Source organism: Arvicola amphibius, chromosome 13 (genome assembly GCF_903992535.2).
Source record: "Arvicola amphibius chromosome 13, mArvAmp1.2, whole genome shotgun sequence".
Classification (NCBI taxonomy): Eukaryota; Metazoa; Chordata; class Mammalia; order Rodentia; family Cricetidae; genus Arvicola; species Arvicola amphibius.
Genome location: NC_052059.1, coordinates 53,166,908 through 53,182,218, shown reverse-complemented (window position 1 = coordinate 53,182,218; position 15,311 = coordinate 53,166,908). Strand labels below are relative to the sequence as shown.

At 47.4% G+C, this 15,311-nt stretch overlaps 1 protein-coding gene across 1 annotated transcript in view; it reads right to left on the bottom strand.

Moving 5' to 3' along the window:
- The window catches only part of Tnfrsf19 (TNF receptor superfamily member 19), a 71,554-nt gene that overhangs the window by 21,101 nt on the left and 35,142 nt on the right, over window positions 1-15,311 (bottom strand). Inside the window, 1 exon segment of the mRNA XM_042054081.1 lies at window positions 14,181-14,266. Within this exon segment, the coding sequence (XP_041910015.1) occupies window positions 14,181-14,266 (86 nt within the window).

Sequence of the window (15,311 nt, the reverse complement as noted above, 5' to 3'; positions counted from 1 at the left end):
CCACTCCCAGTGACTAAGCATCCAAATCTACCATCACAGCAGTCTTGTGACATTGGCCTCAATACCGTTTGAAGTAGAGTGTGGTCTTTCGTCTGCCTACGCGTTGTTTCTCACTGGTAGAGTGAAGGAGCTAGTTTCATAAAGAGCAGACAAAAGCCTGGGATTCAATCCCAGCAATGAGGGCAGTAGTCACGAGTGCTCTTCAGCAATGGAAGCACTCCAGAGAGAAGTCTAAGACAGAAAACTGGAGAGCCTAGGCTATGGGAGGCAACAGGCCTGAGAGCGAGATGGTGAACCCCTCAGGCCTTGAACACTGGAAGGGCTTCAGAGGACCTCCACAGTCAAAAACTCTGGAGTCCTGACATCTGAAGCTTGGGAGCCTAGAACATTAACTGGGTGCTTCCTACTGACACTAAAACCCCAGAACAATAAGTCTCTCACCTGGGCATCTATACCAGCGCTTAAACCTCTGGTTTTGAAAGCTTGGAACAGAAAGCTTGTGGTCTGGAGGCAGAAAGCCATAAGCCTGTGGCTTTGCGAGCCCAGAGTTTGCACTGACCTGAGCACCTAGAACGTAAGTATTTGGCTTTGAAAGCCGGGAGCTGTAAGACTCCAGACTTTAGGCCTTGTGCTGTGGGCCGTGGGGTCTGAAAGCCCAGCCCTAAGTGTCTGTCACTGACGTGTTCCAGAAAGCCAACACTGAGGAACTATGTTAGGGTTAGGGTTAGTCTTGGCTCAGATGCTGTTTCCACTTGAACAGAGCAAACAGACCCACAGCCAACTGTCTACAACAACACATTTGTCAGTAAACTGGGAGTGTGCAGTCAAGTAGAAACGTAGATGTTTCTAGCTGGTTTCGTCAGCACAGCCAGACATGCTTTCTGACTTCTGTTATTGATCTTTGGGGTCACTAAAACTGATTTTCAAATACAAGTCTCTGTTTGGTGAGTGTAGACACAGATATGTTTCTTTGGTGAACGTAAACACGGGTGTATTTCTTTGGTGAATGTAGACACGGGTGTATTTCTTTGGTGAATGTAGACACGGGTGTATTTCTTTGGTGAGTGTAGACACAGGCGTGTTTCTCTAGTGAATGTAGACACGGGCGTATTTCTCTGTCCAGCCAAGATCATTATTTTCCATGCAGATCCCCTTTAGCTATGTAACTGGTCTCTCACGGCAGGTTTTAGCAGTCTCCGGCAGCCAAACACTGTCTGGAGACAGCGGCACCCTGACTGCTCCTCACTGGTACCCAAGTGGATTCACCAAGTGCAAACACCACCTACACGATAAAGTCAACTGATAGGATCAACAGCCTCAGCACGAGGCACTGTGCTCTGGCCGGTCCAGTTTTATTCTTTTTCCTAAGCCGAAAATAAAAACTTAAGACAGTCTCATAATTTATTATGACTGAAATAGTAAGTAGCTTACATCTCGATTGCTAAAAATAATAAATATTTTTAGCAGACCCTTTAAACCAAATTACTAAGCCTGAGGAGTCTCCTTCATTCCCTCCTGCCAGGGTCTTGCTCCCTGACTTACCCTCTCCTCTCTCAAGCGCATGGTCACAAATTCATGCCCGTCCTGACCCTGCATGCACAGGACCACTGCTTTCTCAGCTAAATCAGCTACAGGAACCTGTTTAATTCATTCCTAACTTGACTGGTTCAGAAGCCACTTGGGAACTAGACAGAAAGCATGGCTTCAGAGGACCACGATCCTCAGAGGTTTGCTCTTCACAGTGGGGGACCAGGAAGGTCTTCGGAGAAAGAACTGTATCTTGAGTGTCTTTCCCCACAAGACCTGCAGTCGGTTAGTCACTGCACCCAGTCCAGGCTATCTGGTTACAAATCGCCACTAGCTCTATTGTCAGTGGTTACTAGTTAAGAGTTCTAGACTTTTCAAACTTTGGATCTATTAGCATCAAATGTGATGGCTTCTACCTAGGAAACAGACACTAAGTGAGCTGTATTGTTCTTGCTTCTTCTCAAGCCGACAGAAGAAAATCAGAGATGGACAAGAGATAAACCCAAGCTCTCTACTTTCACACAGTGCACTAGTAGAGATGCTAATGAGATAAAGCTAGAGGGAACCAGTAGCCAGGGGCAGGGCAGGGCCGGGCAGGGCAGGCATGATGGCAAGAGGTCGGGGTCATTGACAGCGGCTGGGGTGATGTAAAAGGTATTTGGCTAGCAGCATCTAGGAAAGCGTGGCGGGTACTGGGAGAAAGAGATAAGACCCTGAAGTGTAAGCGAGATGTGGACACATAACCACAGGAGAGCCCAGAGGCCGGGATGGCGCTACCTGAAGACTGAAGCTTGGGAATTTACAGACTTAGTTTCCACAGTTCTACTGGCTTATAGATCAATTGGCTAAAGGTTAATCTATTTCCTGTCAGGATTAGACAAATCAAATATCACCGTACTGGTCTCTGAGGAGAAACAGAAGGACCAAAGGGACTCAGGAAGAGTTGACCACACTGCAGGAGAGTGGCTGGAAGGGCAGGGAGGCTATGACTACATCAACTGAGGCCGAGTGAGGAGCCTGTCCTGTGCCTTCATAGGAAGTCTGTCCCGAAGCACAGCTCACGCTTCTACATTCCTCCTTAGCACTTGCTGGATTCCACTGGGTACTTTAATTAGCATAAACCCTATAATTAACGCTGGAAAAATCGTAAGCCGTCGAACAGCAGCTGATCAACTGCAGCATTTCTTTGCAAACGCAATAAAGTTAAAAGAATTTTTTCCTGCTCTGAAGGATGTTTTGTTCTTTTTATGACCCACCCACCTAGAAGCCTCTTGGTGTTTATTTGCCCGGAGAAACAATGAAGCTTTGAAACTCTGCACCAAGAAACAGAAAAGACACCATAAAAGAGAAATCCATCACGACGGCTCTGACCATCTGTGGTGAGGAACAGGAAGCTCAAATAGGACCTCAAAGGGACAGAGGCAGGACGGCCATCTGGGAACTGAAACAAGGGAAACCCGGGCCCTGCCCTCCCAGCATTAAGTGTGCACTCTCCTTAACCCCTGGAGTGCCACGTGCCACCACAGCCCTTGGAAAGCAGGGCCTTGCTCGGGGGTGGGGTGTCATATTGAGGCAGACACATTAAAGCCCCAGCAATCTTCTTGGGATCACGAATTAGTGAGGTGGGTAGTAATTAAAATGAAGTAAATTGTGGGATTATCTTCATTTGATGGTACTTAAATTATTTATAGCACCTCCCTCCCAAATAAGTGTTGTGCATAATTTAAAACTTCTGACTGAGTCTAGGGGAAAAGAAAGATCTAGACTTAGAGAAGGTTTCCCGCCGCCTTCCATCCCAGCAGAACTGCTCCTGAGCTTAACTCATCTATATTTTAAAACCAACAGGACTTAGGTGGAAGAGTGAAGAGGTTTGCAGTAAGTTGAACAAAGCACTTCTTTTGAGTCTTAGGACATGGGATGAATCTGAAAATTCAACCCATGTTTTGCTATCACTTGTAGTTATTAGGCCTCCACCTGGTACAATAAAAACAGGGGCACAAAAATGGAATTGTCTGTCGGGCGTTAGGCTTGAGACTCGACCAAGACTCTAACGAGTATGGAATGCAGCCATCGGAGGCAGGCATCGAATAGGCGCTGTTCTCTAATACTCTACTGGTATTAGAGCTGACCAAGGTCTTCCCCCGGGTGTGTTTTCAGGTGTCTACCTGTATCCCTGGAGCCTAAACCACAGAAAACATTGTTGCTGCTGCTGCTGCTGAACACCGCATGATGGGAACTCCCCTCACCCTCTTCCCGGATGTGCGGTTTTTCTTGAGGACATCAGTTTTCACTGTCACCTTGACACAGTCTAGAATCAACCTGGGAAGGGAGTCTCAGTGCAAACTGTCTAGATCGGGCCGGCCCGGGCAGGTTTGTAGGGCTTTTCTTAATTAGGTTAATAGAGAGGTGGGAGAACTCAGTCTGAATGTGACCAGCTCTGTCTCAGGGGCAGGACTGTGTGGAATTAAAAGGAGACGGTGAGCCGAACATAAGCAGGAATTCACCCGCGTTCTCTGCTCTTGACTGTGGATGTAACACATTAGCTGTCCCTGTGGCTTCCCCAGAACCAGGGACTGAACTCTAGAATTGTGAGCCGACAAAAGCCTGAGGCAGAGAGGACTGAAAGTAGTGAAGGTTGTCACTCTCAAAGCCAGCCAGCCCCCAGGGCATGCTCCTTCTGATAAAACCTCCCCAAACAGCACCACCAACTGGAACCAAGTGTTGAAATTCCTGAGACGGTGGGGGATAATTCTCATCTAAGAACCACACATAGGAAACAAAATACCCCAAATTTAGAAAAATAAATAAATAAAAATAAAAAATAAAACAAAACAAAAAATTCAAATTAATCAAATGTTGTTTTTTGTCATTTCCAACTATGTCAGGGATGGGGTGGGTAGTTATCCCTTAGTGTCCTGGGAGCTCTGCTTCAGGGCTTATTTTGTCTTCTGGATTCCAAAAATCCATGACATTCAATCGTCTTTTAAAATAGGTAACATTTCATGATCCACACATATCCTCCTGGACCGTACACGCATCTTCTACAGGACGTGGAATGCTCAATGCAGTGTAAAGGCTGGTGGATAGCATACAGTGTTATGACAAAACAAAGATGCCCGTTCGTGTTCTGTGTAGAAACATGTCTTTACGATGTTTTTGACACCCCAATTGGGTAGATCTGCAACTGTGAAATCCATAGATATGGAGGGCTGGCTATATTAACTGAGATTATTATGTTCTTAGAGTCAAACCAGTAATTAAGTCAGCCGAGTGACATTTATTTAAGCTAAATTAATTAAATTGCATTAATTAAATTAAATATCAGGTCTTGAGAAAGGAACAGAGAGCCTGTTCCTCAAAGCACATGTGTTTACTGTACCAGCTGGGCATAGTCTGCTTAATTAGGATACTAAGTCCCTGCTTCCTCCCTTGCTCCCCAGAAGTCTATTCTCAAAGACTGCCATGGCTCTGGCTAACACTGCCCTGCCCGCAGGAGTCTTCCCATCCTGACCAACCTTCTAACCTACACACCACTCCATCTGTCACTCACACTGGGATCCAGCCTCTGCAGAGTGGGTTCTGCCTTTCGCAGGTGGGACTCTGTCCTCAGGTCTCCATATTTGGGCTTTCCTCCACACTTTATAGACTTCTTGGCATCCTGGTATTCGGAAGGCCATCCCTTAGCATGCACCCTGGGTGACGCAGCAACCCCTACGAGTTTTAAAAAGCAGCTGACCTTAAAGAAAAGCACCAGACCCACCAGCACCGGCAAGGTGTCTAGGAGCTATTCATTTTCTCTCTCTCTCTCTCTCTCTCTCTCTCTCTCTCTCTCTCTCTCTCTCTCTCTCTCTCTCTCTCTCTCTCTCTCTCTCTGTGTGTGTGTGTATGTAGGTGTGTTTGGAAGATGCCTGCAGCGAATCACGGTATAGATAAAACCCCTCTTGTGAGTTCTTAAAATACTTTCTCTGGCATGCTTAAAATAAACAGAGTTAGGACAATGTTTTAAAGACTCAGAGGGAGATACTTTCCAACTGAATTAATTCCTGCTTGACATCCAACTTCAAGCTTCTCTTTTAAAGAGGAGGGGATGGGCCTGTGTTCAGGGTCTCCCGAGTGCGGCAATCACAGGCACAGGCTGCCAGGCCTGGGCCAGCTCTGGCGGTCTAATGTCCTTTTCAGCCTGTGCTAGGTATTTCAGCCTAGCATTTTTCAGCAGGGACTCCATTCCACGGCTGACTGGTCTCTCGCTGTGTTAATTACAGAATCTGAAACGCTGCTGAACATGTGCGGGCTTCTTCTCCTTGTCATTAATCCCAAAATAGTTCAGTAGAGCCATGCAGGCTGACTCAGACCTAGAGGTGATGTAAATGACGGAAGATGTGCCTGGGTCTTAAAGGAAAACCGAACCGTTGGTGCAAGAGGCTCGAGCATCCAAGGTCACTGGCGTCTAGGGCTGGGAGTCTCACCCTAGAACATTGCAATCCCTTGGGGACACCAAGGCGTGCCTGTGTTTATTTTTACAGTTCTGGAATAGAACCTGGGCCCCACGCATGCTAGGCAGGCACTGTACCACTAAGCCACGCTCCACACTGTGATTTATAATGATTTAATCCTGGCATCTGGGAGCTCACTTAAGAAGCAGTTTTGAGCTGGGCACTTGTGCGTCATCAGGCAGACCCCAGCTGAATCCCTTTTCTTCTTCCACGTGATGAGGAACACAGGGAGCAGACTGAGAAATGCCAGTAAGGATTCTGGCGCCTTCTTGAAATAAAGAGGGATTTGCTCTGCTGTACTCTGCTGGTCCCTTCTTCATTTTCTCCTCAAAATAAAACTTCTTGGGTTAAGCACCCTCCTCAGGGGGCCTGGAAGTAGCAGGACACCGAGTTTAAAGGCCATCTAACCTGGTCCTCACTAGAATGAAAGCGGTCCCCAGCATATACCAACAACCTCCTGAGAACAAACGCTCAGGATGAAAGGTTGCCCTCTGAGACCCACTGGTATGGGCCCTGAATCTGCGGCTGCACTCAGCACTCCAGCTGATGGCTTCGCTTCTCCACTCCTTCCCACACATTTCGTTCCAGTGTTTCCTGGGCATTCGAGGATCACAGACTCATTCGTAAAACACTCCACAGCTTAGTGAAATGGGCCATCCAGATTTCATTTATTGTTTTTAAAATACGCTGCATTTCATCTAAAACTCGTTCCGTTTAGCAGTGCCCTTTGACCAGATGCAGCTTATTTTTCCATGAGCAAATATTTAAGCCAGCCCATGGGCTTTAAATGTCCAGCAGAGAATGAGGGTAAAAGCTGAGACAGTAGATGTGCTGGGGGCTGGGTAAGAACTGATTGCCCATTTCTCAGAAAGATACTCCCCTTCTCCAGAGTCAGGCAGACAGGAACCCACAAAAGCAGCTCCAGGTTCAGGGGATGGTGTGATTTAGTCAGAACGTCTAACTTTCTTCCACTGATAACAGGCAAAACTGACAGCTCGTATTTACAACTTTCTACTGGGAGGAAAGAATGGTGGCAGAATGTGTGAGTTTAGAACACTTTCAGAAGACTTTCTCATATGAACAGCTGAGGAAACACACGGTCAGGGAGCCACTGAGGGGCACGAGTCTGAGACAGCTGCACAACCACATGGAGCAAGTGTGCAGCAGCTCTCTAGAAAGGCCAGGACATGTGGACGGAACTGCAACAGTCCCCAGTTTCCCTGGAAATGCTACAGCGCGGGATGTTGCTAGATCCACGCTTACCCAGAATCCCAAGCATGACCAAGACCAAAAATCAGCAAACAAAGAAGAAAGTATAGTGGCTCACACCTCTGGCCCTAGCACCGGAAGGCTGGTGAAGTACTGACCCAGTACTGGAGAGGCTGGTAAAGTACCAGCACAACTTCAAGGATAGTCTAGGTCTATGGTACTCAACCTATGGGTTGCAACCCTTTGGCAGTCAAATATCAGATATCTTTACATTACAATCCATAGCAGTAGCAGAATTACAGTTACGAAGTAACAATGAAATAATTTTATGGTTGGGGGTCCCCACAACAATAAGGAACTATATTAAAGCGTTGCAGCATTAGGAAGGTTGAGAACCACTGTCTAGGTTATAGAGTGAGACTCTCAAAAAAATGAATAAATAAGTAAATAAATAAAACAGAAGAAGAAAAAGACTCCCACAAATGTCATTTGATCGCCTCTCCAGCCCTTTGACAAGGCCTCTAATTACCACGCTCAGTGCCATTAGAGGAAAACCTCAAGGGTCAGTCATTAGGATGACTAGGTCTGCTTGTTTTGCAGCAAATGTCACAAAATGACAGTGTGCTCTGGGTGCCTGGGCTGCTCTGGGATCAGGAGTCCTTGCTTGACAATGGCTTATGATGGCCTGTCCCTGACTTCTGGCTGCATCCAGTTCTCCAGCTCTCTATTTCCTGAGCCTTCTTCTCCCTCACAGTTTGGAGATTCTTACCGCAAAAGGTAAGCACATAGCCGGGTGTGATAGCACCGGGCTGGAGTCTTAGTGTTCTAGAGACAAAGGTGACAGGATCTCAAGTTTAAAGCCAGCTTGGGCTATATTGGAAGACAGTGTCTCAAAATACCAAGACTTGGGAACATAGCTCAGTGGTATGGCACTCACCTGCCATGCACAAGGCTCTGGGTTCGATCCTTAGTGTGGGAAAGAAAAGAAGATTTCAAGGGAGGCCTTCGAACAGTGTCCTCTGCAGAGAGGGTTGTAATGACAGGGGCTGTGTATGTATCTGGGTTTGTTTTTACCGTGTGGGCAGTGGCACCTTAAACAGAGCAGCAAAGAGGAGGAAGTGGGGAGTCTCTGCTCAGATGAGGTCAGGAGGCTAATGCTCTAAGTTGTCTCCCCCACACCAAGGTTGTGCTGCCTCTGCTGTGTTCTGATCTTATCCTCATCTTCCCTATCTTGCAGGCTCCGTTTAGGAGATGAGAGTCAGTTAAATTCAGACATCTCTGGGAGCGGTTTCCTCTATGGGTTGCTGAAAGTGTTTGTTGAAAGCACGCAGCCACACTCAACTGTTCCCCCACACAATACCACAGTGAGGCTCCACAAACAGCCTTCTTTCCAGTAGTGACCTGGCTGGACACCAGCGTGTCTTGGTCTAGGGACCAGAGACAACTTCAAAACCCCCAGTAAGCCGAGCCCTTCATTAGTGCACACTGGCTTTGTGGATCACAGTTCCAGTAAGCGGCCTGGAAAAATCTGGCCTCTAAGTATTAGCAAACTCACCAAAAAACTACTGCAGAAATAAAACCCTGACATGAACACACAGAAAGTGTGGAGGGAGGACCTTGTGCAATGGCCATCTCTCCTGCATCCGCACACTACTGCAGTGTGGAGGATGCTGCACCATGGGCATCTCTCCTGCATCCGCACACAACTGCACATGTGGAGGATGCTGCACCATGGGCATCTCTCCTGCATCCGCACACAACTGCACATGTGGAGGATGCTGCACCATGGGCATCTCTCCTGCATCTGCACACTGCCATTTTTCTCTGCTCGATGTGTGTGCTTGGCCACACTTGCGCGTCTGTGCATGTTGAAGGCCAGAGGTTCTGCACACTGCCATTTTTCTGTGCTCGATGTGTGTGCTCGGCCACACTTGCGCGTCTGTACATGTTGAAGGCCAGAGGTTCTGCACACTGCCATTTTTCTCTGCTCGATGTGTGTGCACGGCCACACTTGCGCGTCTGTGCATGTTGAAGGCCAGAGGTCTTCAGTGTCTCCCTCTGTCACCTCCATCTTCTGTTTTTGAGACAAGGTTTCTCACTGAAATTGGATTTGGAGTCCACAGATTGCTAGACGGGGGGCATCTGCCCCCCACAGGCTCTGGTGCTACGGTTACAATTCCAGAATTTATGTGGGCACTGTGGATCTGAACGCGGGTCCTCATGACTGCAACAGCCAGCACTTTACCCTACCGAGCCACCCTAGCTCTCTCTCCTAGTGCCTTCGAGAGCTGCTGTCTCCTAGAGCAAACAGGGACTATCCAAAGAGTGTGGTGTTCAGTACAGGCAGTGGGTCTAAGAACACTGATAAAACCAGAGGGGCCCGTGAACAGCTTTGGGCACAAGGAAAGACCTGATGGGAGATGGAGGAGATTTTGGTCTCTCCACAGCCCACTTGTGTAATGAAGAAAGTTGAAAATGGGGCTTGGTAGCACAGGCCTTTCTGCCCAGCTACCCAGCAGGTTGAGGCAAGAGAACTGCTTGAGATGAGTTCAAGACTAACTTGGGCAACACGGTGAGACTGCAGCCAAAAGAAGTGGCGTGGCAGAGCACTGCCCAGCATCACAGGGCTCGGTGCCCGCATGGCGAAATCAATTACTGAACAGGTATTGCAGACACAGGCATTTCCTTCTCTACAGGGTAAGCCTGTGCCCCACCCCAAGGTGATTTAAAGACTATCCCCTACTGCCATAGTTACGTTTCTCTGGCTATGACAAAACACCCTGATAAAAAGCAACTTAAGGAAGGGTTTACGTCGCTCCACAGTTTGAGGGTACAGTTCTTGATGGCGGGAAAGACACTGTGGCGGGAGCCAGAGGCAGCTGGTCACACTTCACAGGTAGGCAGGTGAAGGCTGCTATTTAGCTGGGTCTCCTCACCCCAGGTAACCGGATCAAGATAATCCTTCACAGGCGTGGCTAGGCTAACCTAACTAAGTAACCCCTCCCAAGTGTGCTTACGGGCTTACGGCCGAGGTGATCCCTGAGCCTGGCGGTTGACGTTAATGCTGACATCACGCCCTGACATTGTTTCCTGTGGGAAGTTTTGAAGGAGTGATGGTGAGTGCAGAGTAGACCCCAGCTTTGAGTGGCGGGCAGAGTGTGGTCCTCTAGCTGGGGCTCCACTTTGACTCTATGTTTATACTCCCTGGACGATAGAAATAATTACACCCAGGGAGTAGGTTTGGGATATAACTGAGTGAACTCGTGTCCAGTATGGTGTCACAAGCCCCGGATATAACTCAGGACCTCCATCTTTGCGCCGGTCTGCCTTGTCCAGGCTATAATTTCACCTGCCTGCTGCCTTTAGCTCCTCCTGCCCTGAGTGTGTGCTTAGGGAAGGAGTTGGCTCCTCCTAGGACAGTGTCCAGATACATCTCTCTTTCTGACATAGGTAACCAAAGGACAGCACAAAGGGGCAGTCTACTCTTGATATGCTGATAGCTGAAGAACCCTGACTTCAGCTTGGTTTCTTTCTTTCCCATTCCCAATGCAGGCTGGGAACCCCCATAACAATGTAGTCCGTGCAAGAGCTGCTTCCTTCCGTCCACCCACAGCCCCTCGGCCAGGTGGTTAACAGCATGAGTTGGTAGTAGTGCTTGGGTGACTTTGACATATGGGGCTGACAGCGGCGATGTTGACAAAGGCACTTTCTGTAAAATGTCCAACTGCACGCTTTGTCCTGACTGTTTCAAACGTGCACCCGCTTGGGACTGTAAGGTGCGAGAATAAAACACCCAAGACATTTTAGAGCTAAATCCTGCCGTGGGTCTGATGAGAAGTAAAGCATCTGTGGCTTTTTTTTTTTTTTTAGTAATGTTTATTCGATTGGGAACGCTGCTGGGGCTGAAGTAAGTGGTTTAGAAATGATTCAAAGTGGCTTTCACCAGAGCACAACTGTGTTTAAAGTGTGTTTACACTTGGTGTTTGCTTTGTTCTCGAGCGCTTTGTGTAACGAGCCACGTGAATCTAAAGTCACAGCCATCAGATAAATCCCTGCGTGTGGGAGAAAGCAGAGCAGGAGCCGCAGTGACCTGCAGGCTTGGTGGCTGTGTGAGGCTAAGCACTCAGGAAAGGTTCCGGCTCCTCGGGCCCGGCTCCTGGTATTGATGCATAATAAGCCGCATACAGTGATGGTTTTCCAATGGGAACTTAAAAGGCCTTCTTATATAACAAACCAAAGGCATTTCAAAAATTAACTTCAAAAAGAAAATTGAACTTCTTGAACATTTTTGTTTGCTTAAGGGGAAGGAAATATAGGGAAACATTAATTGTCCACCGAACAACACATTTCTAGCCTCAGAGCTTTCTGAAATTCAGCAAGCCAAACGCAGTATTTTGAAGTTCTTTCCAGTCTGTTTCCTACCTGTATAGGTTTCCAAAAGATAGAGGTAGGGGCTGGAGAGAGAGCCTGGTGGGAGAGCGGGTATACGTATGAAGCCTTAGGTTCTGGTTCCTCATAGGGTAAGTAATTGCACTATGCACACTGCATGTACCCTTCCCCACTTCAGGTATGGCTTTTCCGACATATTATTCATTAGCCTTGCGGAGCAGCGTGTCACAGAAATACTTGGGCCACATCTGTCTCTGCTAGCCATGTTGCTGTTACCTTGCACAGGTGAGCCGGAGGCTTGCCGTTATGGAGAGACTGACACACCCAGCCCCTTCTGAGTGCCCGTGTGTCCAAAGATACTAGGACTTGCTTTGTTTTTGCTTTTTGTTGGTTCATTTAGACAAGGTATTACTCTAGGCTTGCCTCAAACTCAAGGCCATCCTCCTGCCTCTGTCTCCCGAGTGCCGAGGCTACAGGCGAGTCACCGTGCCTGAGTTGATACTAAGACTTTCATCCCTCTACATGCAGTGCTCAGTGATCCGAGAGTCAAGTGCCCGGGAAACATTTTTTTTTTTTTAAAGGAAACAAAACCAAGTTTAAAACAAAATGAACTGACAGTCTTTGGAAACCAATAGCAGTGTGAGGCCGATTTTGTTTTGTTTTGAAAAAGAGAAAGGAAGGTCTTGAGACCCTCCTCCAATCTAGCACCCGGGGTCCTTGGGACTACAACTCTATCTGAGCCTGGAAGCCCCAGCTGAGCCTGTTTCCACACACACTGCAATGTTAAAACAAACCCACTGCTTGAGGCAGCCTGAAGGACGCCTACTTCCCACAACCAGGATGCTCAAGGGCACAGGAACCCCTCAGGGGGACTGAAGAAGAAGCTCTTTGTGGATAAATTGAAAAGCCCGGAGGAGAAGTAAAAACACAAGGCGCCATGCATAATTTCCCCCAAAGACTTCTAGATCTCCTTTGAGGAGATTAGTTCAACTCTGGACGGGTTCCCAAGGAAGGTGCCAAAGACAGCAAACTTCTCTGACAGAGATGAAGCTCACCAAGACCCAGGCTCTCTCCATCCGAGATGTGAAAGTCCTCAACCGGGCCTGCTGCGCTTCCAACTTCACAAATATTTGTCTTTACTTTCTAGAAAGTTTGACACACGAAGAAATATGTATCTCTTATATGTTAAACTAATTAATCGTCTTTTCCAAGTTGTATGACCAAAGGCTTCATGAGACATGAGGCTTGCACGTGAGTTCTGCGTTCAAAGGCCCTTTCATGCCACCTAAGTTTAGCTAGAACCCTAAAGGCAAAACATCCCAAAGCCTGGGGGATTACATTACATCAAACCCTCCACATTAAGTATGTGGGGGAGGGAAGGACCGTAGCACTTTCCAGCTCTAACCTGGGCTGTGCTGATGCCATTTGTTTAATAACTGTTGTGGCAGATGAGCTTGCCTGCTAAAACAAAGGGTTGAGCAGGACCAGGTCCTTGGGTTTTAATTGGCAACAGCACGTGTCACGTGCAGATGCCTAAGGAGGGGCCACTGGTAGCTCCTGTACGGCTGAGTTGTAGAGTCTACGGTCAGTTTTGCTGTTGTTCGTTTGCTTTGCATTTCTGTCCCTTCAAATGAAGAATACAAAGTAATTGTATTTTCGCAAAAGAAACAAGAAGGTGAAGTACAAAAGTTTCCAGCGTCCTCCCAGCGGGATCTTATCAAAGGATGCAGACTCTCGCAATTTGTTTGGAAGGAAGTTTAGCTACAGAAAGAAGCAAGTGGGCAGATACCATGGATTGGAAACTTTAACAAGGATTCCAGCAAGGCTGTGCCAATAGATGCCAGGGGGGACATGCACCTCCACCCCCTACCTGGCCCATTGCTTTTCCTGTGCAGTGAAGCCCAGCTGCAAGGCCTGCTGGGATAGCAGACCATACCTCACCCCTGACAGGCTGACCCCATCCCATGCCTGTGGTGTTTGTTAATCCAATTTGCTTAGCATTAAGACAGTGAGCAGCCACCAGGCAGGCTGGGAACACAATAAACGCTCTTGTTTCCAAGGGGAGAAGCACACAAAGCTAATGGTCAAAGGGACTAATGTTAACACAAAGACCTAAGTGTCTCCTGTATTGGTGCCCTGACCGGGGACAAATACAATGAGTCCTCTCTCCTCACTGACTTGATAGGTGAGAGAAACAAAAGCATGAATGAGCAGGAAGTGCGGGGAATATGTTATGGAGGGCAAGTGTATCCTAGAAGGAACTCGTGAAAGGCAGACAGCCCTGTGTGATCCTATCGGGGTTAGAGTAGCATAGCTGGGGATTAGCAAGCACCTGGACAGCCCAGTGAAGCCAGGTCTCCTGCACTGAGCATCTGAGAGGAAGGATGCGAAGGAACAGGGCGTGGCAACGCAAAGTGCCTGTTTCCTGGGGGGATGGAAAGCAGAAGTCACTGTTGGCTGAGGCTCTCTATTCTGCTATGGTCTGGATAAGAGCACACATTAGGAGCCCCGTGGTAGAGACGGGTTTCTCAAAGGCCTGCTGCCACTTGGCATATCACTCACAGTGCGGTTCGTAGGGAGGAGGCGGGTCTCCGCAGGGCACACACTCCATGTCTTGAAACCCAACAAGTTTGGTCTTCCGGTAAAATCTAGAAGAGGAAGGAGAGAGTCCTGGTTACTGGTGTGTCATCTAAGCATGCTGCTGGAGCCGAGTTTCACGTCATCTGCTCAGTACTTACAGGTCATTCAAACACGGCCGGACTTCTACACCTCCAGCCTCACAAGCATGCCGGTTTTCAAATACATGATTTATTTGAATAAATTATTTTGGTAACTATTTTTTATTTATCTATTTATTTGCTTATTAGGGAAAACACAGATATCAAAACAGTCTTACGGCAAGGGGAATTTCTTATTTTTTAAATGTTAAATAATGTCTACATTCAATTCCAATAGTTGATCTATCTCTATTTTTAAGTGGCTTTAGACAATGTATTTTTGTGCCTTTAGAGTCCACTGTTGTGAGTGTTGGGTATTACTTTTTCATTTTTTTTACACAGTTTTTTTCTGTACTAAAAACTATTGTAGATTTTGCCAATATTAAATGAAATTATATTTGGTAATTTCCCGACGGATGTATAAAAAAAACCCACAATATTTATTTATTTATTTGTTTGTTTATTTATTTATTTATTTATTTATTTTTGGTTTTTGAGGCAGGGTTCCTCTGTGTAGCCCAGGCTGTCCTGGAACTCAGAGATCCACCTGCCTCGACTTCCCAAGTGGTGTGATTAAAGACATGTGCCACCACCCCGGATATACATTACAGTCTCTAACAAGGCACGCTTAAATAAGAAATCTCCCTTCACCCTTGGTGGTTTTGTTCTGAGACAGGGTTCCACTAGGTAGACCAGACTGGCCTCCAACTCAAGATCCTCTTGGCTCTGCCCCCTGAGTGCTGAAAAGATGTGTGCCATCACATTTGGCATCTATTGCCTTCATTTCAAAATCTTTATATGCATCTTTCTGCTGTAGCAAAAACCACACACCAGCAAGTTTCCCGCCATAAGCAGCTTTGGGTGTGGGCTTGAACAGTGCTGCCTGCAGGCACTTGTGGAGCCGAGTGCCAGGCTTCCTCAGCTGACCCGGCTAAGGCTCTGGTCCTGTCGGCCCCTACTTTAGGCTCAGTAGCTC